The 24,831-nt window shown below is 42.0% G+C and overlaps 1 protein-coding gene across 5 annotated transcripts in view; it reads right to left on the minus strand.

Moving 5' to 3' along the window:
• LRP1B (LDL receptor related protein 1B) overlaps window positions 1–24,831 on the minus strand; it is a 2,012,817-nt gene that overhangs the window by 190,525 nt on the left and 1,797,461 nt on the right. For all 5 annotated transcript variants that reach the window (XM_075317168.1, XM_075317164.1, XM_075317167.1 and 2 more), the window contains exons 63-65: window positions 13,561–13,654; window positions 7,092–7,208; window positions 6,857–6,976 (exon numbers count right to left, since the gene is read on the minus strand). In XM_075317168.1, coding sequence (XP_075173283.1) covers window positions 6,857–6,976; window positions 7,092–7,208; window positions 13,561–13,654 — 331 coding nt within the window. The remainder of the gene's footprint in view (window positions 1–6,856; window positions 6,977–7,091; window positions 7,209–13,560; window positions 13,655–24,831) is intronic.

Consider the following 24,831-nt stretch of genomic DNA (forward strand, 5'->3'; position numbering starts at 1 on the left):
TTCAGGCCCAGCTAGACGAATTGCTGAAGAGTGCCCGGGATACAGCATCTGTCCCTTCTGAACTTTCTGAACATCAAACTCTAAGAAGATCAAGACCTCCTGAGAGACTAACTTCTGAAATGGCCAATAGGACTCACAATAGGATCATAAGTCCTTCCGTTACTTCTAGGAAAAGAGCAAAGCGCAGCACGGCCTCTGATCCTTCTTACAAACCAGGAAGGAAACTACAGTACAAGAATAACAAAGGACAGAGAAAAGAGCCCGACCATCTAACCAGAGAGACACCAAGAAGTGCAAGGAGAAAGTCCAGCTCTACTGATGTGCCAGCCAGAGAAGCAGCCACACAAGCTACAACTGACGTGACAACAGCCCACCATGAATCCTTAGAACTTCCTCAACAAACTTGGTATCATTCTAGAGGACATCATACGGCCTTACCCCAGGAAATGAACCAACACGGGGGGACGGGCTTAGGACACACAACATTTCCGGATCCGGGTTCTCATTACACGAGGAGTGGTAGGAATCCAAAAAGACAACTGCGCAAAAGTACTTTAACCAGACAAAGACTTCGTCAGCCGGCTCAGGATGTGAGTCAGGCAATAAATCTACAGCTACAAGACTCAGAAGAGATTCCAGACAATGACTATGACACAGATAACGACTCCCCACTAGAGGGCAGCAGCACGCAGCACTTCAATAATGGAGGGGCTGTAGAGACTATAACTAATACGTCACGGACGGCTGGTCAACCTAGGACGCAGCCAGGTATTGGTGAGAACACTTTTTCTTGTCCTATATCTAGTGTAAAATCACCTGTAATAAGTCCAGTGGGCGCAGTTGGGGGTACAGTTCCCGGCAATGTAGGATGGGATCTTAATTCAGTAGTACAGCAATTAGTGTCAGGGGTTAAGGAGGCTTTGAGTCAGTCTAGCTTACCCATAACTTCTTCTCCTATTGCTGCATGGTGCGGGAATGGTCGCCGGACATCGGAGGTGGTAAGTCAGTCGTGTGCTGACCCAGAGACACAGGAGGATGCAGTAATTTCACAAGGGGTTACATTATCTGATGCAGCAAAAGGAGAATTATATGTATGTTTTGAGGGTCCTCTAGGAATTCATTTGAAACAGGAGGTTAGGGAGAAGATTTGGGCCGACGAATATGTGGAAATATTTTCATTATTGCCCTTAGAAAAATATAACTTGGATAGAGTAAGGTTTGATGAGAGAAAAAGAGAGGAACAAGAAAGACGGTATTGTCTCATCCCCCAAACATTTAGCAATTGGTTCCAGGCTTTTGCCATATTAGCAAGTGTAATAGGCCAAAAAACTCCTGAACATTGCTCTGCCTTATTTTGTTACATGAATTCTATCGGGGAGGCGCACCGTGTGTATGGAGGTTTAGCATGGCTGCGCTATGATGAGCAGTTTCGCCAACGAAAGGCTGGTCGCCAAGGGATTCGTTGGGATCACAAAGATATTAGTTTATGGATGCGTCTCATGACAGCGCCACGTGGGGTTAATCAGCCCTTTCAGGGCTATGTCGGCAGATCATCAGCAATCGGATTGTCGGCAGCAAACAGAAAAGGTTGCTGCTGGCAGTTCAATGATAGCCAGTGCAGATTCGGAAACACATGCAGGTACAAACATGAATGCACCTTCTGTAGTGGAAACCATAGCCTATCAAAATGCTTTAAACGAAATAAAACCCCAACAGCAGAGATTAACCAAAAAGGGGGAAACCCCAATTAGACTCGGGGAGATGGCGGGCTATCTAAGCAGGTACCCAGATAGAAAAGCAGCACAATTGCTGGGGGAGGGTTTCTCAGAAGGTTTTAAGATCCCATCTACTTCAGGCCCATTAACCTGTTCTCGTAACCTTGCTTCAGCTTATACATATTCTCACATTGTCTCCACAAAACTAAACAAAGAAATTGACCTGGGCCGCATGGCAGGCCCATTCCCCAAAATGCCAATAGAAAACTTAAGAGTCTCTCCATTGGGGGTGGTCCCAAAGAAGGAACCCAATAAGTTTAGGCTGATCCATCATCTGTCCTTCCCTCATGGAAGCTCAGTTAATGATGGAATCAATCAGGAACTTTGCACAGTCTCGTATACTTCATTTGATACAGCGATTGCATGGGTTCAGAAGTACGGCAGAGGAGCTTTAATGGCAAAAACAGACATTGAAGCTGCCTTTAGACTCTTACCAGTCCATCCAGAAAGCTTCCATCTCTTGGGTTGCCAGTGGCAGGGAAGGTTTTATGTAGACTTGTGTTTACCCATGGGCTGCTCCATCTCATGCTCCTTGTTCGAATCATTTAGCACATTTTTAGAGTGGGTAGTAAAGAAAGAAGCCGGCGTGCGTTCTGTCCTGCATTATCTAGATGATTTCCTATGTATTGGTCCACCAAAGTCATTTGTTTGTGCTTCATTATTGTCAGCGATTCAGTCGGTTTTTAAGCGTTTCGGAGTACCGTTAGCATCAGATAAAACAGAAGGCCCGTCTACACTTATCAAGTTTTTAGGAATTTTAATTGACAGTGAAGCAATGGAGTGCAGATTACCAGATGACAAGGTCAGTGATCTGCTGGAGGCAGTCAGAGAAGCTAGATCTCACCGTAAGATCAGATTAAAGGATCTACAATCGCTGTTAGGAAAAATGAATTTTGCGTGTCGCATTATTCCAATGGGTAGAGTTTTTTGTAGGCGCCTAGCTGCAGCTACCTCAGGCATAACCTTTCCACATCACTTTGTGCGGCTGGCTAGAACATTAAAGGACGATCTGGCGGTATGGGAACAGTTCTTAATGGAGTTTAATGGGAGGTCATTGTGGATCAGACCACCGGTTTCAAATTTTGATCTAGACATCCACACTGATGCAGCGGGATCAACTGGTTTTGGTGCATATTGTTCTGGACAGTGGTGTGCAGATAGGTGGCCAGAGAGTTGGAGAAACAATGGGTTAACACGAAACTTAGTACTCCTTGAATTGTTCCCCATAGTGGTTGCTTGTGAAATTTGGTGCAATATTTTCCGAAACCGAAAAGTGAGATTTCATTGTGATAACTTGGGAGTTGTAGAAGTCATCAACAAACAATCAGCTTCTTCCCTGCCTGTTGTTACGTTGCTGCGTCATCTAGTGCTGCGCTGTTTAAAGTCAAATTGTCAGATTACAGCTGTGCATGTCCCCGGTGTTTGCAATTCTGTGGCTGATGCTCTGTCTCGTTTTCAGTGGGACAGATTCCGTTCGTTAGCCCCGATGGCAGAGGTACAAGGCAAGAAGTGTCCGGATTTTCTGTGGTCACTGCCAGTGACACCGCATACGCTCTGATAGAACGGTCTGTGGGTGTAAGCACATGGCAGAGGTACCAGTCAGCATGGAGGGAATGGGAAGACTTGTGTGCTCTAGTGGGACATGATGCCAGTGTACATGACAATGTTTCCTTGTTGTTATTTTACATTAGCAGGGCCTTTGTGGACGGTACTTCATTGTCCAGTATTGATAGTAAAATGTCTGGATTAGCTTTTTGGTTTAAGTTGCACGACTTCACTGATTACACAAAGCATTTTTTAGTTAAGCAGGCTCTAAAGGGTTACAGGAAAAGTTGTAAGAAGACCAGAGATAAACGGCGTCCGATTTCTTTCCAGTTATTGCAGCAGATACTGAGTGTACTAGGCCGAGTCTGTAGCAGTCCGTTTGAAGTGTTACTCTTTAGTTGTGCATTCACACTGGCCTTCTTTGGAGCTTTTAGAGTCAGTGAGTTAGTGTCGAGTAGCTCCACCAGAAGTGGGGGTCTACAAGCCGAGGACGTGCATCAGTACACAGACAGATTGGAATGTTTTCTAGCAAAGTCAAAAACTGATCAACAGGGTAGAGGAAAATGGATCACATTGTTTCCTTTAAGCGGTTCCAGGGCCTGCCCGGTCATCTGTTTTAGAAACTATGTCTTAAGAAGGCCAAATATCCAAAGATCATTACTAATTCATGAGGATTGTAAGTCATTGTCACAATTTCAATTCACAGCAGTTCTTAAAAAATGCCTGACAATATTGGGAGAGTCTCCAAACGCATTCACTTCACACTCATTTAGGATAGGAGCAGCCACAGAAGCTGCTAGATGGGGCTTAGGGCCTGACATAGTTAAAAAAATCGGGAGATGGGAATCGAGCAGATTTAAGAGCTACATTAGATTACATTTATTATAAATGGCGTACATGTATATATATGGGTACATTTATTATAAATGGCGTACATGTATATATATATATATATGTGTACATTTTGGCAATCTTATAGTAGTTGTGTCTTCATTTAGACAATTGTGTGATAATTGTGTTTTTTGTTTTTTGTTTTAGCTGAACAGCAATGCCTGGTTTGGATCATGGGACATTCATTTGTTTTTTGGGGGGCCTTACGTGCAGCAGTCAGGCCTAATGGTAAACAGTTGGGGTTGCCCAGTTCCTTGGCACGGGTGACATGGATAGGAAAGAGGGGAATGCAGTGGCATCAGCTGTTAAAAGAAATCCAGTATCATGTGGAGTTCTACCGCCCCCCGGACGTCTTACTTATCCATTTAGGTGGTAATGATTTAGCAATAAGAACATCAAGACATTTAGTTAGGAACATAAAGCTCGATATGTTGAATTTATGGAGGTCTTACCCAGAAACAGTGGTGGTCTGGTCGGATATAGTAGCTAGACAAATGTGGAGAACAGCGCGATCAGTGGCTCGCATCAATAATACAAGGATAAAGGTTAATAAAAAAATAACAAAATTTGTGTTGGAAAATGGAGGGGTGGCCATACGTCACCAGATGCTTGAAAATACAAAGGAACATTTTTGGAGAGATGATAAGGTACATCTTAATGACATTGGCATTGATATATGGATGTTGGGAATACAAGAAGGAGTAGAACGAGCCATTAAGTTGTGGAGGAACTCACTCTTGTAAGGTGTCACAAGAGCGAGTCTTGGCGGGATGTGGTTGTTTAAACCCCCTCTTTGTTGGTTGGAGAATTATGTTTTTAATGGGGTCCCTGGGCCAGAGCTCAGCGGACAGTGGAATATGGGTCCCTGGGGAGGAGCTCAGTGGACAGTGGAATAGATGGGTCCCTGGGGAGGAGCTCAGCGGACACAAGGAAAATGATCAAGGGGTATACCCAGATTCCCCCTTGAGCTAGGTGTACACGGCGGAGGGGGATATGGGGCTGGGATTTATAACAACCACATCTCTGGGCCGATAATCTTGTTTTTTCTTGTTGATGTTTTTTCTTATAAAAAATAAAGGGCTGCTGTGGCCAAAATTTTAATCCATGTCACGCAGTGTGTGGTGTCTTATTTATTAGGTTACCAGGAGCGCAATTCACTAGTCCATCAGTCAAGCAGAGTGAAGGCAGATAGCCGTAACGTACATGACTGAGGCAGTGATAGATCCAGGAAAGGGTTAAGGAGTAAGGGATGGGGGTTTTACCTAAGGAATGCGGTGGGGGGGGGGGGTGAGTGAGCAGGAGGAGAGACGGGGGGGCAGGGGCCATATAAGAGATAGGTCCCATGTTAAGGTGTCATTCCTTTGTCCTGGACTCAAAGACTGAACCAGCAGTTGTCCCACCCACCCTCCCTACAATAAAGGAAAATGTATCAATATCAGGACTTTGCAACACTGTCAATATCTAACAATGTTTTGGTATTCGTACCGTTAATGATTGTTGTACGTATACCCTCTTTCACTTGTAAAGCGCCATGGAATAAATGGCGCTATAATAATAAATAATAATAATAATAATAATAAAGTATTCAACATCATCGGTATTTTATCAACATTATTAGTATTGTATCAATTGTTATCAGTAATGTATCCAAATTGACAATGTCATATCAACATATTAATATTGTATTAACTTTTTAATATTGTATGTTACAGCAGCATTTGGCGGCGGGATGTGGTTGTTTAAACCCCCTCTTTGTTGGTTGGAGAATTATGTTTTTAATGGGGTCCCTGGGCCAGAGCTCAGCGGACAGTGGAATATGGGTCCCTGGGGAGGAGCTCAGTGGACAGTGGAATAGATGGGTCCCTGGGGAGGAGCTCAGCGGACACAAGGAAAATGATCAAGGGGTATACCCAGATTCCCCCTTGAGCTAGGTGTACACGGCGGAGGGGGATATGGGGCTGGGATTTATAACAACCACATCTCTGGGCCGATAATCTTGTTTTTTCTTGTTGATGTTTTTTCTTATAAAAAATAAAGGGCTGCTGTGGCCAAAATTTTAATCCATGTCACGCAGTGTGTGGTGTCTTATTTATTAGGTTACCAGGAGCGCAATTCACTAGTCCATCAGTCATGACCCAGCTGCTCCCTCCTCCCCTCTGCCAGGGACTTTTCAGTGATGACTGAGGCAGGGAAAAGAGATGTTCTGTTTCTACTTAGAACTTAGAAGGATTCATCTAGTCAGTTTTTTAATCACTTGATGTCATAGACCTAATGGAAAATAGAGGAATTAACTGGGTAGAAGGGCAAAATAATTAATTGCATATAATATGATAATTGCAATATATTAAGAGGATACAAATGTTGATTGGAGTGTTTTTTTTAATGTTTTAGTAAAGATAACTTGGTGCAAAGGTTCAGAAACCGTAATCTCAAAATGTGGTCATCCTTTCCGAATGCAATTGCTTTCTTCCGCTGCTCCTTTCTAGGAATATTAAGCATTTATGAAAATCCCTTTGTGCATTTCGCCATGATTTATCGCTCCATAATGTTGAATTATATCACATGAGAAAACAAACAATATTATTTAGCTACTTGATTTCACATGTTGCTTTCCTCCATTTGCATAATGATCACAGTTAACTCACGGCAATCAATCTCGTCTTCTTCATCTCCGCAGTCGTTCTGGCCATTGCAGCGGAGATTTATCGGGATGCATTTCTGTTTCTTGGTGCATTTGAACTGACCCGACAGACAGGCGTAGGTGTCTGCAAAGCGAATAGGAAAAATCATGAGAAAGTTTCCCTCCCGAAGAGAAATCAGCGGAGCTGCTGCTCCGATCGAGTGTCTCATTCATCCCGCTCACTTTGCATAATCACCTACCACAGTTGAGTTCATCGGAATTGTCCCCACAATCGTTTTCTCCATCGCATATAAAAGCTGGGAGGGCGCAAAGTCCGCTGCCACATTGAAACCTCCCCGGCTGGCACTTGAATTCGGCTGTGAAAATAGAAAATTTATTCAAATTTATGAGAAAAGGCAGGATCGCAATCACAGTTATGTACAAGTAGGACAGGAAAGTGGCTCTTGTGCATCAGTCAAGTAATATAATCATTGACAGAAGGGTTGGATAAATAAAAAAAAGAACTTTTATTCTGCATTGGATCCGAAAGGCGGAAAAATATATCAAGACGCAGGCTCATCTTAGGAAATGGTATATGAGGGTGTAAATGGGCCATTCCCATAGCAAGAATATAGCAATAAAAGAGGAACAGGAGCGGTTCCGGCAAGTCAAAGTCGAAAATCTGTGAATAATTCGAAGATGGAGATGAGCACTTAGATTCGGGCTGCCCTGGTCCAGTCCTCTGTGGAAGTTGGTTTTCACTTCTGTACCCGGCATCCTTGGCCCTCAATCATCGGCTCCTCTGGGGCTTATCAGGTCCTATGATGTCATAATGATGCAGGGCCTAGGAGGTACCAGAGCAACCCAGGATGCTGCACTGAGGATGCCCGATGCCGAGGTGAAGACGGGCTACCACGCAAGACCGGACTGGACATCAACCTAGGCCAGCACAAATTTAATTTCTCATCCATAATGATGATCACTACTTACAGGGATAAAGGACAAACATATCCATCACCCAGCATGCCCTGAGGGGTAACCACAGCCCACCCACATGACAAATCTGCAACAAGGCCTCCAACCACTATGCATTTTTAATAGGGATGATTAAATATCACAAATATTTGGTAATATTCGGCTTCGCGAATATTCGACGAATAGGCCGCCACTAAGCGAATATTCGATGCACAATGTAAGTCTATGGGAAGCCCAAATAGTTGCTATTCGGCAACTATTCGGGTTTCCCATAGACTTACATTGCACATCGAATATTCGCAAATAGTCAAATAGCGGCGACCTACTCGTCGAATATGGGCGTAGCCGAATATTTGAGGTATTCGATCATCCCTAATTATTAAGTTTTCTCACACAGGATCTTTTGTGACTTCTTTAATGACTGGGACACAAGTGCAAAAACCTCTGGCCCTCCAATACTTACACCCTTGTCAATGTCACATGGAGATTTTCCAAACTTTGCTGACTGTCATGGCGGCGTCAGGTTCTGTTCAGACTACAGATTCTGATGCGCTGCCTGATAGCTCCTCTGGTGTCTGTGATCTATGCAGCCAGAGTTGGGCGTCAACCTGCTGAGTATTAATTCAGAGGCAGGCTAGCAGGAGTTAATCTCTGCCAGTCTGTTTGTTAAGCTCCTTTGATGACCTGCTGTGGGGGAGCCAATCACATCTGCTCACCTCTTATATATGGTTGCTGGATCCTTTCACCTATGGCAGCTATAGTTTACATTTGTTGGTCTGGAGAGGTGTGGGGATCCAGACTATCTGATGTGATACCTGTTGCTGTCTGCTTTTGTGGAGTTAACTCTTGTTGCCGTTTTATTGCTACCCTCCTGCTCTTGTTTTTCTCCTGAGTATCTTTTTGTCTATTCCTATGTGTGTGCAGCGTGTCATAGTTTAGGTTTTCCCTTGTCTGTCCATATCTGTTTACCATCTTGCTCCTGCCCCATCTGTCCCTAGGGGTAAAGGGGTATTAGAGTAGTATTTCTCATGAGTGTAGAAAGGCACATAACTCTAGCATCTCCACTGTAGTTTTGTGGAGTTAACCCTTGTTTCCGTTTTGTTGCTACCCTCCTGCTCTTGTTTTTTTCCTAAGTCTCTTTTTGTCTATTCTTGTGTGTGCAGCTTGTCGTATTTTTCGTTTTCCCTTGTGTGTCCTTAACTGTTTACCATCTTGCTCCTGCCCCGTCCATCCCTAGGGGTAAAGGGTTATCAGAGTAGTATTTCTCATGAGTATAGAAAGGCACATAACTCTGGCATCTCCACCATTAGGAGTAATCCGGAGGTGAGGATTATATTCAGTATTTTTTTCACCCACTGCAAACAAAGAGCACAGCCTAATAACCCTCGGTCCGAATTTTATCTTTGCGTTAAACAGCTCATAAGTGGTTCAGTGCATAACAAGGAGACCGCATAATGGTATATACATCTTTTCAGGGCATTTAGAAGCTTTAAAGTATTGAGACTGCAGTGAATTTATTCTCTGGAAATTACATTTTTTTGTTAAAATTTGTCAAAGCTGCCAAATGAGAACTTCAAAGGATTCTCTAATTTCTAGGATACATATTATAGCTGGTTCTTTAGCTACATGGATTTACCGCTATTGCCAAGTATCATATCTACAGTAGCTCTGGCCATGCCCAATATACGGATGAGGTTATATGCAGTGATGGTTCCAGAGGCAAAACTGTACACTATGTCCATAGTGACTGCACCAGCAGAATAGTGAGTGCAGCTCTGGAGTATAATACAGGATGTAACTTAGGATCAGTACAGGATAAGTAATGTAATGTACGAGGGGCTGCTGATAAGTCTTTGGCTTTACCCAGAAAGAAACGAGATTTGATGATGAAACTTTACATTTCTTCCACATACTCTCCACTGATGATAACACACTCCTTACATCGGTATTCCAAGTTCTGTAAACCTAGCAAAAAGAAGGATTTCTGTTGTGCCTCAAACCAGGCATCCGTATTAGCCATGGCATCAGAAATGGTGTGAAATTTGGTATCCTTGAGGTGTTTCTTCAGATTTGGAAACAGATGATAGTCAGAGGGAGCTAAATCTGGTGAATAAGGTGGATGGTCAAAAAGCTGGCAGCTCAGCTCTGCAGATTTTGCCGTGGTCACTTGTGCATTGTGAGCGGAGGCTTTGTCTTGCAGGAACAAGATTCCTTTGGACAGCTTGCCGCATCTTTTGGCCTTCAGAGCTTCCTTCAATTGGTCCAAAAGTTCAATGTAATACCTTGCATTGATGGTGGAACCCTTTTGAAGGTAGTCCACTAGCAGCACACCTTCCTTATCCCAGAACACAGACGCCATCACCTTAGTGGCTGATTTTTGCACTCTGAACTTCTTTGGACGAGAAGAACCACTGTGTCTCCACTCTGTTGACTGCTCCTTATTTTCAGGGTCATACAAATAAATCCAGGTCTCATCCATAGTGACCAGTCGATCCAGGAAGTTCTTATCAGTCCGGAAACGCTGACAAATGGACCGGGAAGTTTTCACTCGCTGCTTCTCTGATCTGTTGTCAAACATTTGGGGACCCACTTTGCAGATCGCAAATGTTCATGGATAATGACACAAACACGATCACGGGAAATCCCCATGATGTCTGCTATTGCTTTAGCTGAAATTCGTGGATTCTCCAGTATGTGGTTGTGCACAGCATCGACGATCTCCGGAACAACAACCACTCTCGGGCGTCCAGGACGTTCCTCATCATTGGTGCTAAAGTGGCCCGTTTTACATTTGGCAACCCTTAACTGTGGAATATGAAGGGCATTGATTCCCCAATGTCTGCGACATATCACCATGAATATCCTTGTGGACTTTCCTTGCAGAAACAAGAATTTTATCCCTCCTCTGCTCTCACTTGCTGCGAATATCGCATCATTTTGTTTTCCCGCGTGCGTAGAACACTGTTGCCATAAGCAGCAAACACAACATTTTGAAAACATATATTAGACACATAAGGCTTTCATGTGATGTAACATTCGTTACCATAGAAACAAAAAAAATCACAAAGCCAAAGACTTATCAGCAGCCCCTCATATATGCACCTCCAGAATAGTGAGTGCATTATCTATAAATTTCTCAAGGTTCATGTAGATGGGTTTTCTATGTGATCTTTAATGGTGCGCTGAGTGAATATACCCTTTAAGAAGTAAACATCTAGACAATGTAGATTGGGGCTTAGTAAAGGAAACAATGCATTTGTTTTACTATAATAAGAGACCATGCCGCAGACGCGTCTCACATTCATTATATTAATCTCGGTGTAATGTCTGCCAGCTCCAGATCCGAGTTGCTTAATATACTGGGTAATTAACTAGAGCGCCCTATATTTTATGTGCAAATCCTGTTCCTGTTTAATTTAGCCTCCGTTCCCGAGAAGGTAGCGAAGTGTGAAGTAGTTTGTATTCTGAACTTTTTTGCACATTTTAAATAACCTGGCTCTGCAGTAAGAGGTGCTAATTAGATCAAGAGCGTGCGCTTCATACATGTGCGGAATTATGTATCGGGACCAGTTGTACTTTTTCACAGCCTCTGAATTATATGCACAGTCTTTACAATATAAGGATAGTTCTGGTAGCTCTAAACTAATAATGATGAGTTGCTGCGATGAAAAGCTTTCATATATCCGGTGTATTCACCGGATAGGCAAGAACAAGTAACGTTTGTTGAGTTAATAGGCTAAATAAAAAAAAAATCAATGCACGTGGCAAAGGAGATCCTTTAGGCAACTGATTGGTAATGAATGGTGCAAGTATTTGGGCTCCGCACTGTATAACTGTCATATACTGTAGTGTACAATGGCAAAGACAAGCACACAACCCCTCCATGGCCAAGCAAGCAGTCCCTGTGGATCAGAACCCGTAGGCATTCCAATGGAGAGAGGAAAAAGCCACTGCCAGAAACCAATCTCCCCTTAAAATAAAAGGACTGGGTATTAAAATTCAGTCCATCTAATATTCTTTTCACATTACTAATGTAGGGCTTAGTGGCAGCTGCGAATAACCCCTTATTACTCGGATTGTCAGCACACCAGGGCAATCAGGAACAGTCAGATAAACTTCTGGGATTGTCACATCTAATGGATGTGGCAATTCTGGGAGGCTGTAGGCTGCTATTTTTAGGCTGGGGGGTTCCAATAAGCATGGTACTTTCCAGGTTGAGAATACCAGCTCCCAGCTATCAGGCTTTATCATGGCTGTGTATCAAAATTGGGGGGACTGCATGCCATTTTTTTTAAAAATAATTTATTTAAATAATTAAAAAAAAGCCACATGCAGTTCCTCTTATTTTGATACACAGCCAAGATAAGTGCATGGCTGGGGACTGCAACCTGTAGCTATATGCTTTATCTGTGCCTGTATCAAAAAATGGGGGACCCTATCAAAATGTTTTATTTTTTATTTTTACTCCAATCTACAGTGACTCACTGTTAATGTCTGTGACTGGATGCAGTCAGACGCTGTCACACAGGCTGGGGGCGCGTCTGACTGCAACCAATCACAGATGCCAGGACTGCCAGTGGGTGAAGCAGTGAATATGGCAGCGGCCTCGGAAGAAGAGTGAGTAGCCGCCGGAGCAGTTACAGCTGCGCCAGAGTCTTGGTAAGTATGAAGCGCTTGCTCCAATTCCCATATCCCTTCTACCACAATTTTTATGTGTTCCGGATTCTGGTCCCCATAGACTTATATGGGGACCAGCGTCCGGCCAGATATTTGAGATCAATTCTGGGCTGCAACCGGATTTTTTTTTTTTAATCCGGTTAGAGCCACCGGTCCCCATTATCTGCGAGTCCGCCCATCACTAATTGTGTAGCAAAATTAATGCCACTGAAAACTACAACTCATAGTTACTTAGGTTGAGAAAAGCCCTAGGTCCATCATGTTCAACCTTCCTCCACTAGTTCTACATTTGGTCACTAAGTCATTTATAACCAACAATGTTGTGTGTAGTGAGGAAATCATCCAGCCCTGATATAAAAGCTGTTATAGTATCTGCCATCACTACCTCTTGTGGTCGCCATTCCACAGTCTGACTGCTCTAACTGTAAACAACCCTTTCCTATTTAGCTGCCGGAATCGCAGTGCAACTCATCTCACAAAGAAAACAAAACCTCACGGAAAAATAAAAAAAAAAAGGTTATGACTCTTGGAAAATGGAAAGGAAATAATACGAATGCAAAAAAATTGGAAATTGCCATGTTGGTATATAAAACTTTGTATAACAATGGGGCTAAATGAATATTTAATTACTGTATGTTGGTATTATTTGAGAACTGCTTTTTTTGTCTTAAAAAGTCTCAATTTTTTTGCACATTGTTACTTTTTAGTATTTCACGAAATTGTTTTAGTTTTTCACTAAATTGTTACTTTTTAGTATTTTACATCACTTTCACCCCTTTTTTTTTTAAAGTGCGTGTTATCTGAGCTTGGTTATCTATGTAAATAATATGCAAGAAAAGTTTATGAATTTCAACTTTCTGGAAAATCGCAAATAATCATAAATTAAATTCAATAGAGGGTTAGCATAAAAAAATCAATTCTAGACAAAAGTGCTATAACTAAAGATCTAAAGCCACAAATAAAACAAACTTTATAAATTCCCTTACGATGAATTCTACCCCAAATTCCATTTTAATCCATTATAATATGAATAAGTCTGGTGTAAAAAAAAAATCAAAACGTTCACGCTCAACTTACGACATTCGGGAGGCTCATCGGATCCATCTCCACAGTCGTCTACTGTGTCGCATTTCCACCAAAATGGAATACATTTATCTGTATTGCAGCGGAACTGAAAGAAAATAACCTTCCATTAATGATTTAATGAAAGCTTTGCCTTGATGAATGATTGTTGTTGGAGATGTATAATTCTGTTTTCTGCTAAGCTATGGCCTGTTTAATATGATAGATGTTTTTTTGCGTTCATGGAACGGTGGAATCATTTGAATGTTTCAAAGCCTCGGTTTCTTTGAAGATCCTTACAGAACATTTCTCAGTGAATCTAAATGTGACAGACGTTCCTCCGTAGTTAGCTAAACCTGTTATGAGCTTTAAAAAGTAAATCGGTGAATATTTTTTAACGCTAACTGGAATAAATGTGTCAAAAAAGAAGCAAAAACAATCTGCCGGGTGTCCAAAATCAAACAAGCAAAATCTACCGCCTGGTACTCCATCAGCTATGTTACTTATGCTAATCCATGCATGACCGGTAGGAATCTTTGTCAATTGTAGGATGGAGTCAACCACGCTTTTCTAATTTGAAGCCTTAATCCAGATGCCCCACATTTCGAATACGGAAAGAAATAACTATAAGGTTTTTTTTTATTTTGGTTATGAAATTCTTGAGTCTAAAGATACAACAGTCCTTGATGATACATTCGCTTTACACTTTACAGTCGGTGAAAATCCCAATCTGTGCTCAACAAAGAAGACATAGGAAATAACTGCAAGTACTTAGGTTACGTTCACACTATGCCTCGGTAAATATATTTGGCCGCGCTGCATAACTGGAGGCAATAATGAGATATGTATGATATACAGTACAGACCAAAAGTTTGGACACACCTTCTCATTCAAAGAGTTTTATTTATTTTCAGGACTCTGAAAATTGTAGATTCACATTCAAGGCATCAAAAGTATGAATTAACACATGTGGAATGAAATACTTAAAAAAGTGTGAAACAACTGAAAATATGTCTTATATTCTAGGTTCTTGCTTTGATTACTGCTTTGCGCACTCTTGGCAATCTCTTGATGAGCTTTAAGAGGTAGTCACCGGAAATGGTTTTCCAACAGTTTTGAAGGAGCTCCCAGAGATGCTTAGCACTTGTTGGCCCTTTTGCCTTTACTCTACGGTCCAGCTCACCCCAAACCATCTCGATTGGGTTCAGGTCTGGTGACTGTGGAGGCCAGGTCATCTGGCGTAGCACCCCATCACTCTCCTTCTTAGTCACATAGCCCTTACACAGCCTGGAGGTGTGTTTGGGGTCATTGTCCTGTTGAAACATAAATGATGGTCCAACTAAATGCAAACCGGATGGAATAGCATGCCGCTGCAAGATGCTGTGGTAGCCATGCTGGTTCTGTATGCCTTCAATTTTGAATAAATCCCCAACAGTGTCACCAGCAAAGCCCTCCCACACCATCACACCTCCTCCTCCATGCTTCACGGTGGGAACCAGCCATGTAGAGTCCATCCGTTCACCTTTTCTACAAAGACACGGTAGTTGGATCCAAAGATCTCAAATTTGGACTCATCAGACCAAAGTACAGATTTCCACTGGTCTAATGTCCATTCCTTGTGTTCTTTAGCCCAAACAAGTCTCTTCTGCTTGTTGCCTGTCCTTAGCAGTGGTTTCCTAGCAGCTATTTTACCATGAAGGCCTGCTGCACAAAGTCTCCTCTTAACAGTTGTTCTAGAGATGGGAAGGTGTGTCTAAACTTTTGGTCTGTACTGTACCTTAAAGGGAACCTGTCACCAGATTTGGCAACTATAAATTGTGGCCATCACCAGTGAAACCTTATATACAACATTCCAGAACACTGTATATAAGAGCCGAGGCCGCTGTGTGGAACTCACATATCACTTTTATCACACTCACCTAGGGGGCAGCCGGGTCCGATGGGTGTCGCTGCTCTCCTGTCCAGCGCCTCCTCTCTGCTACGATCTCCCTCTTCCTTCTTCTGAGGCCCGTGTGCATAACGCGTCCTATGTCCTCCACACTGGCTGGCATTGAGGTCCTGCACAGGCGCATTTTGATCTGTCCTGCTCAGGGCAGATCAAAGTATTGTAGTGCGCATGCGTGGGTGCTCTCCTTTCCTCGCGCCTGCACATTACAGTGCTTTGCTCTGCCCCAGACACCTAATTTTTAGGACAATTAACTTCTTTCTGAATACAATAACACCCATGACGGTCTAGGCTGTGGCACACAGCTGTCTTTTATACAATTTACCTGCCGCAGACCCATTGAATCATCTCACTCATCTGCTCGGAAGATCTTGTTTCCATTGTTGACCAGAGATTTAGATAAATTATTTCTGCCGACAACATCTGGTCAACAAGGAAGCAGCGCCGGTTGTTTCAATTACGTATCGACAGTTAATAGAGGGAGAGCATTGCAAGTACGGGTGAATGATTAGTCTGGTGTCTCTTATCAGACTTCCTAATGTATTTGTAAAGTGCTTGTAGACACATTGGGAATTCTACCGGCCGGTAAATTGTGCTTTATGAATGCAGACAGGCAGTTTAACGCAGACTAGTCAAAAGACGAATAATGCATTTTAGCAATTAAGCAATTCAGATGACAGTGGGGAACGTTTTTATGATGCGGCGGCGGATGGTACAAAAAAGTTTGAAATGTAATTATGTTTAATCGTATGATATTTATCATGGGCACATCAAGGCTCGTAAAGTTTACGGAGAATGATACAGGTCAGCAGTCAAAAAGGAGAATAGAACTTTTATTATGGATTATCTTGTAGCTGTATTATTTATTACTCATGAAAAACACTTTGTCCCACTGATGAGATGCAAAATTAGCAGATATATTGTGAATTGCTCTAAACAGTGGCATAAACCTAGCGGTCACAGATGTGATTCTGAATCTTCCAAACTCATAAAAGGTGAATGTATTCTCAGTCAATGCGGACAGAAGCCAAATTCTACATTCTCTAATAATCAGATACATGGCTAAGGTTCCATTGGTTAAATAAAGGGCAATTCCTAACATGAAAAGTTATCATTTATTGTAACGGGGTCCTTCTCCTATATCACACAATCAACAGAGCGAGTGATGGCTGTATAATCGAAAGAACATTTATTCCAAGCAAATCAAATGGTCCATAACATAATCTACAAAACAGAGGGTAAAATAGTAAAGAAACTCGAATATAGTCCAGAAAGGGATAAATGTCCAGGTCTCTCTGAGAAGCCGCACCTTCAGCCCAGAGGATCAATCTTCGTCCTTCTCTCTTCAAGTTCTTAAACAGACTGCCTCATCCCCCCAGGTAAGCAAAGGGGTTAGGTGGATTTCAGGCCCCCCTCCCCCACACCTAGGGACAAACACTACAGTGGATGATTACCTACAGACAATACAATGTACACACAAGCAATACAAATAATGGACAGTGAACCAAGCTTAAAATACTAACCTACTCAAAATGATATACAGTAAACCCAGTAAACAATATCCCACCATCACATTTATCATTCCTGAATGTTGGGACCCCACGCATTTCAAGAATGAGGCTTTAATATATGTTGTCAGAAGGGAGCAGTGACAGTGCTTGCCTTATATAGCTAAGTATTGTCAGAGTCTAATGATCACAGTCAACGAAAGCATGACCATGACCGGGCATGTGCTGGGCCAACCCCAGTGCCTACTTCAGCTGGATGTGCATCCAAGGATGCACATTTAGCTGTAGTATATTGCAATGCAGAGATCCATAGGTTACACACCACTGGTCAATCAGAGGCCAGCAGCTAATGCCAGCATTCCAGGCATTGCTGTCACAGAGCAGTGGTATCATGCGTTCCCATAGTAGGAAGCAGCCAACATCTTTACCGGTTACAGAGGAGGATGACATTCTTCATGGGAATGGAGGAAGGTAAGATTTTTTTTTTAAATGCATTAGAGAACAGTGGCAGAAGGGGGATTATATGTAACAGGATGGGCCCAGGATGCGGCACATACATACCACGGTGGGTCCAAGATGGGGGACATATATACCAGGAAGGGGGACATATATAAAAGAATGGGGAACAAATATACTACGATAGGCACAGAATAGGGGATATATATCAAGAAGGGGCTCAGAATGGAAAATTTAAATACCAGGATGGGGAACATATATACCAGGATGAGCCCAGGTTGTGGACATACAGTCATGGCCAAAGCTTTGAGAATGACTCCAAAATGATATTTTCACATGATCTGTTGCCCTCTGGTTTTTAATTGTGTTTGTCTGATGTTTACATCACATACAGAAATATAATTGCAATCATATTATGAGACCAAAAGGTTCTATTGACAGTTAGAATGAGTTAATGCAGCAAGTGAATATTTGCAGTGTTGACCCTTCTTCTTCAGGACCTCTGCGATTCTCCCTGGCAGCTCTCAATCATCTTCTGGAGCAAATCCTGACTGATAGCTGTCCATTCTTGCATAAGCAATGCTTGCATTTTGCCAGAATTTGTTGGTTTTTGTTTGTCCACCCGTCTCTTGATGATTGCCCACAAGTTCTCAATGGGATTAAGATCTGGGGAGTTTCCAGGCCATGGACCCAAAATCTCTATGTTTTGTTCCATGAGCCATTTAGTGATCACCTTTGCTTTATGGCAAGGTGCTCCATCATGCTGGAAAAGGCATTGTTGGGCGCCAAACTGCTCTTGGACAGTTGGGAGAAGTTGCTCTTGGAGGACATTCTGGTACCATTCTTTATTCATGGCTGTGTTTTTAGGCCAGACTGTGAGTGGTGCGATTCCCTTGGCTGAGAAGCAACCCCACACATGAATGGTTTCCGGATGCTTAACAGTTGGCATGAGACAAGACTGGTGGTAGCGCTCACCTCTTCTTCTCCTAATAAGCTGTTTTCCAGATGTCCCAAACAATCGAAAAGGGGATTCATCTGAGAAAATGACTTTCCCCCAGTCCTCAGCAGTCCACTCCCTGTACCTTTTGCAGAATATCAGTTGGTCCCTGATGTTTTTTCTGGAGAGAAGTGGCTTCTTTGCTGCCCTCCTTAAAACCAGGCCTTGCTCAAGCAGTCTCCACCTCACAGTGCGTGCAGAAGCCCTCACACCAGCCTGCGGCCATTGCTGAGCTAGCTCGCCACTGCTGGTAGTCCCATCCCGCAGCTGAAACAGTTTTAAGATACGGTCCTGGCGTTTGCTGGTCCTTCTTGGGCGCCCTGGAGCCTTTTTGGCAACAATGGAAGCTCTCTCCTTGAAGTTCTTGATGATGCGATAGATTGTTGACTGAGGTGCAATCTTTGTAGCTGCGATACTCTTCCCTGTTAGGCCATTTTTGTGCAGAGCAATGATGGCTGCACGTGTTTCTTTAGAGATAACCATGATTAACTGGAGAGAAACAATGATACCAAGCACCAGCCTCCTTTTAAAGTGTCCAGTGGTGCCATTCTTACTTAATCATGACTGATTGATTGCCAGCCCTGTCCTCATCAACACCCACACCTGTGTTACTGGAACAATCACTAAAACAATGTTAGCTGCTCCTTTTAAGGCAGGAATGCAATGATGTTGAAATGTGTTTTGGGGGTTAAAGTTCATTTTTTAGCCAATATTGACTTTGCAAGTAATTGCTGTTAATCTGATCACTCTTTATGACATTCTGGAGTATATGCAAATTGCCATTAGAAAAACTTAAGCAGTAGACATTGTAAAAATTAATATTTGTAGCATTCTCAAAACATTTGGCCATGACTGTATATACCAAGATGGAGAACATACATACCAAGATGGGCTCAGGATTGGGGATATATATATATATATATATATATATCAGAAAGGGGCCCAGGATGGGAGACATATATACCAGTATAGGGAACATATATACAAAGATGGGCCCAGGATTGGGGATATACTTTATATACCAGGAAGGGGCCCAGGATGGGCAAACATATATACCAGGATTGGGCCCAGGATAGAGGACACATATACCAAGAGCTGGGACATATATATAAGGAAAATAGCTTTAAAATTCCCCATCAAATAGAAGGGCCGCAGTTACACACCAGCATTTAATTCATCCTCTCTGGGACTGGCAGATAGAGTAGCTTTGTTTAATTCAACTGGGCATTTTGGAGAAAGTCAGACCACCTCTGATCAGCTTATCACCTATTCTTGTAATATGCTCATGTGTTCTCCTTATAGTTTGCAGTTGCTGAACAGCACAAGGTAACACATTACCAATAAACTTATACCTTGGGGAATTTTTAGTTGACAATAACGTCCCTAATATTGGGCAGCTATGGGATATCATCACATGAGTCACACGCTTTTCAGAGATTTCTGTGATTGTCCCATTTACAGTATCTGAGTGGTGCATACACAAATTCACCAACTCCATTCAGATGTGGAGTACCAAATTTTCTGCAACAATTTTGCTGTGTCTGAATATACCCTTACTATTTTTTTTTGTTCTGCCAATGACCACAGAAAGATTTCAAAAGCCCAATGAGATTCTTTACGCTGCAACTTTCCTTGTTCAGATTAACTTTTGTGTACAAACAACTTATCACCAGCTCATAGAGACTTTTTATTCCTAGATACTAGATGCAGTGTGTCATGCAATGTTTTGCTTTGCACTCGCTAAGTGTCATGGCGGCGTCAGACTCTGTTCACATTGCAGAGTATGACAGGCAATCTGGTGTCTCAGTTGTTCAACCAGAGCCGGGTATCGGCTATTTCTTGTTCAGTGCTCTTCAGTCCAGCAGGAATTAATTCCAGGAGCTCAGCTTGCTAATGACCCCTCACAGCTGCCTCTACCCTTTATGAGGTGCTGGATCCAGTTTCTCATTGCCGATTATAGCTCCAGCATTGCTCCAGCGATTCCGGTCTTTAGTGTGTTATCCAGTTTCTGATGGTCACTTATATGATAGCTGGTGTGCGCTGGAAATATCCCTGTTGTTAATTTATCTCCTCCCTGTATCTTATTTATTTCTGTGCACGTGTTGTCTCTCCACTGTCTGTTTGCAGTGTGTTTGTGTTTTGGTTCTCCCCTTATTATTCGTGGGGTTGGTTAATTCAGTCCTGGCCCTCCCCAGGTGTGGGGGAAAGGGGGTGTTAGACTAGGATATGGACAGGAGTTAGGGTCATGTAGTTGGTCCAGACCTCGTCACCATTAGGTGTTCCTTTGGGATAAGGGACTGCTCTGCACTCGCTTGGTGTCATGGCAGCATCGGACTCTGTTCACACTGCAGAGTATGACAGGCAATTTGGTGTCTTAGATGTTCAGCCAGAGCTGGACGTCGGCCGTTTCTTGTTCATTGCTATTCAATCCAGCAGGAGCTCAGGTTGCTATTGACCACTCACAGCTGCCCCCCCCTCTATAAGATGCTGGATCTGGTTTCTCATCACCGATTATAGCTCCAGCATTGCTTCAGCGATTACAGTCTTTAGCCTGTTATCCAGTTTTTGATGGTAACTTGTATGATAGCTGGTGTGTGGCGGAAATATCCCTGTTGTCAGTTTATTTCCTCTCTGTATCTTATTTCTTCCTGTGCACAAGTTGTCTCCCCCCTGTGTCTGTTTGTGTTTTGGTTCTCCCTTGTCTGCATTTTTTGTGAAATTTGTTATTTCAATCACAGACCTCTACAGGGGTGAGGGAGAGGCGATGTAAGACCAGGGTAGAGACAAGAGTAAAGGCTGCTTTACACGCAGCGACATTGCTAACGATGTCGCTGGTGAAAGCACCCGCCCCCGTCGGTTGTACGTCACGGGCAAATCGCTGCTACATCGCTAGGACCCGTCACACGGACTTACCTGCTTAGCGACGTCGCTGTGGCCGGTGAACCACCTCCTTTCTAATGGGGCGGTACGTGCGGCGTCACAGCGACGTCACGCAGCAGCCGTCCAATAGAAGCGGAGGGGCAGAGAACAGCCGAAAGAAAGTGATGCCCACCTCGTTGCTGGAGGACGCAGGTACGGTGTTGTTCCTCGTTCCGGGGTTGTCACACGTAGCTATGTGTGCTGCCTCAGGAACGACGAACAACCTGCATCCTGCAACACCAACGATATTTGGGATTAGAGCAACGTGTCAACGATCAACGATTAGTTGACTAATTTTGATTGTTAGCGGTCGTTCGTACGTTTCACACGCAACAACGTCACTAACGAGGCCGGATGTGCGTCACGAATTCCGTCACACCAACGACATCTCGTTAGCGATGTCATTGCGTGTAAAGCCCCTTTTAGGGTCACGCTGGCGGTTTAGACTTCACCACCATTAAGTGTACCTCTAAGATAAGGGATAGTGGAGGGTTCCCAGTCTGAGGGCCAGTCTAGGTGCCCCTGCTCAGTTAATCATCACTACTATGATACAGTGAGGAAATATTTATATATTGATGGAAACTGGAACAATAAGGGTCAGTGGGCACTTGAAAAAGCCGCATACAAAGCAAAACCCTGCATGACAGCACATGGAGGTGAAACGCCCTAATCCCCATTTAAAGCATGCAATATAATTATAATAAAACAGGCATAAAAAAGTAAAAATCCTTATTAAAAAACCTCACAAGGAAGTACAAGATAGGTCCAAATGTCTGCTGTATTGAGGACGAATAGAACACGAGCCCTCAGGATAAAGATAGACCTAAATGTTACAGAAAGTTCCCGAGCTCAGACCTAATGACGGAGCCTGGAAAGTTTAAGACAAATGGTAAGAAATTGTCAAACACTGGATAAAACCCTTTCATCTTGGAATTTATTATTCACTATTTTAGTTGATTTCTGCTGAATTCACGTTTTGGATGTGATTATCCTTTAAGGGAATTAGTAATGAAATGGAGACGAGACACCTGCGTGAAGGATTCTGCCGAGGAGCGAAAATTATTCTGTAACTGCAAAAATTGATTCCGAGCAGCGGCACAGTATATTATGGTAACAGAGAATTAGAACCAGCGCTGAATACATAAAATATTTATCCAATTTTAATGAACTTTTACGAATTTGCACATTATAATGTAATAATTTATCTTAATTCTTTTTTATTTTATTTTTTTTTTCTTCCCAGCGCGGAGGAAAACATAAGTCTATTCCAGCTAATAAAAATGTGCAAGTTGTTTTATTCAGCTGTAAACGTTTATATGAAGGAGGCGGCTAAGATACAACCATCAGTCCGGAAATATATTTCCTTCCCTTGGGAACTCGGTTTATTGACCTGAAAACTGAAACCAAACAGACTTTTGTCTTGTTTGTTAACCCCTTCCCACCTCCTATCTGTGCACCAGAAAAAGCGATAAGCGGGACGCTCAACGTCAGAGTCGTCTACAGCACATGAAAGCAGGGAGGCTTAATCCTGCATGTGGCTCATTGTGATGATGATATGACAGGCCTCAAATTGTGCAGAGGAAGATCCATATCTGCAGGAAAAGCCAAGAACTGGTCCTACGAGAAATCACCCAGTGGTTTATTTATTTAATCGTATGAATGGATACCTTACCATCATATAAAAATAAACACCAGACAATAGACAGTGATTGAAAAATATCAAAAGGATAAAAATCAAAGTTGAATATCAAGATTTTCTATATATGCAATAGCGTTATCATTTAAAATATAGAAATCATTCTTGATCTCACTCCTCAACAATGTGCTGGATAGTTTGATGATCTGCTCCACAGTCACAGGTCGGAGAGTCACCCAGTGGTACAAGGTGCTAAAAACAGATTTAGGGCTGCCCCTATTTAAAAAAATATAACTACTATAATACTGCTCCTATGTACAAGAATATAACTACTATAATACTGCCCCTATGTACAAGAATATAACTACTATAATACTGCCCCTATGTACAAGAATATAACTACTATAATACTGCCCCTATGTACAAGAATATAACTACTATAATACTGCCCCTATGTACAAGAATATAACTACTATAATACTGCCCCTATATACAAGAATATAACTACTATAATACTGCCCCTATGTACAAGAATATAACTACTATAATACTGCGCCTATGTACAAGAATATAACTACTATAATACTGCCCCTATGTACAAGAATATAACTTCTATAATACTGCTCCTATGTACAAGAATATAACTACTATAATACTGCCCCTCTGTACAAGAATATAACTACTATAAAACTGCCCCTATGTACAAGAATATAACTATTATAATACTGCCCCTATGTACAAGAATATAACTACTATAATACTGCCCCTATGTACAAGAATATAACTACTATAATACTGCCCCTATGTACAAGAATATAACTACTATAATACTGCCCCTATATACAAGAATATAACTACTATAATACTGCCCCTATGTACAAGAATATAACTACTATAATACTGCCCCTATGTACAAGAATATAACTGCTATAATACTGCTCCTATGTACAAGAATATAACTACTATAATACTGCCCCTCTGTACAAGAATATAACTACTATAAAACTGCCCCTATGTACAAGAATATAACTATTATAATACTGCCCCTATGTACAAGAATATAAGTACTATAATACTGCCCCTATGTACAAGAATATAACTACTATAATACTGCCCCTATATACAAGAATATAACTACTATAATACTGCCCCTATGTACAAGAATATAACTACTATAATACTGCCCCTATGTACAAGAATATAACTGCTATAATACTGCTCCTATGTACAAGAATATAACTACTATAATACTGCCCCTCTGTACAAGAATATAACTACTATAAAATTGCCCTTATGTACAAGAATATAACTATTATAATACTGCCCCTATGTACAAGAATATAACTACTATAATACTGCCCCTATGTACAAGAATATAACTACTATAATACTGCCCCTATGTACAAGAAAATAACTACTATAATACTGCCCCTATATACAAGAATATAACTACTATAATACTGCCCCTATGTACAAGAATATAACTACTATAATACTGCCCCTACGTACAAGAATATAACTGCTATAATACTGCTCCTATGTACAAGAATATAACTACTATAAAACTGCCTCTATGAACAAGAATATAACTACTATAATACTGCCCCCTATGTACAAGAATATAACTAATATAATACTGCCTCCTATGTACAAGAATATAACTGCTATAATACTGCTCCTATGTACAAGAATATAACTACTATAATACTGTCCTCTATGTACAAGAATATAACTACTATAATACTGCCCATATGTACGAGAATATAACTACTATAATACTGCCCATATGTACGAGAATATAACTACTATAATACTGCCACTATGT

The sequence above is a fragment of the Anomaloglossus baeobatrachus genome, chromosome 7, assembly GCF_048569485.1.
Source record: "Anomaloglossus baeobatrachus isolate aAnoBae1 chromosome 7, aAnoBae1.hap1, whole genome shotgun sequence".
NCBI lineage: Eukaryota > Metazoa > Chordata > Amphibia > Anura > Aromobatidae > Anomaloglossus > Anomaloglossus baeobatrachus.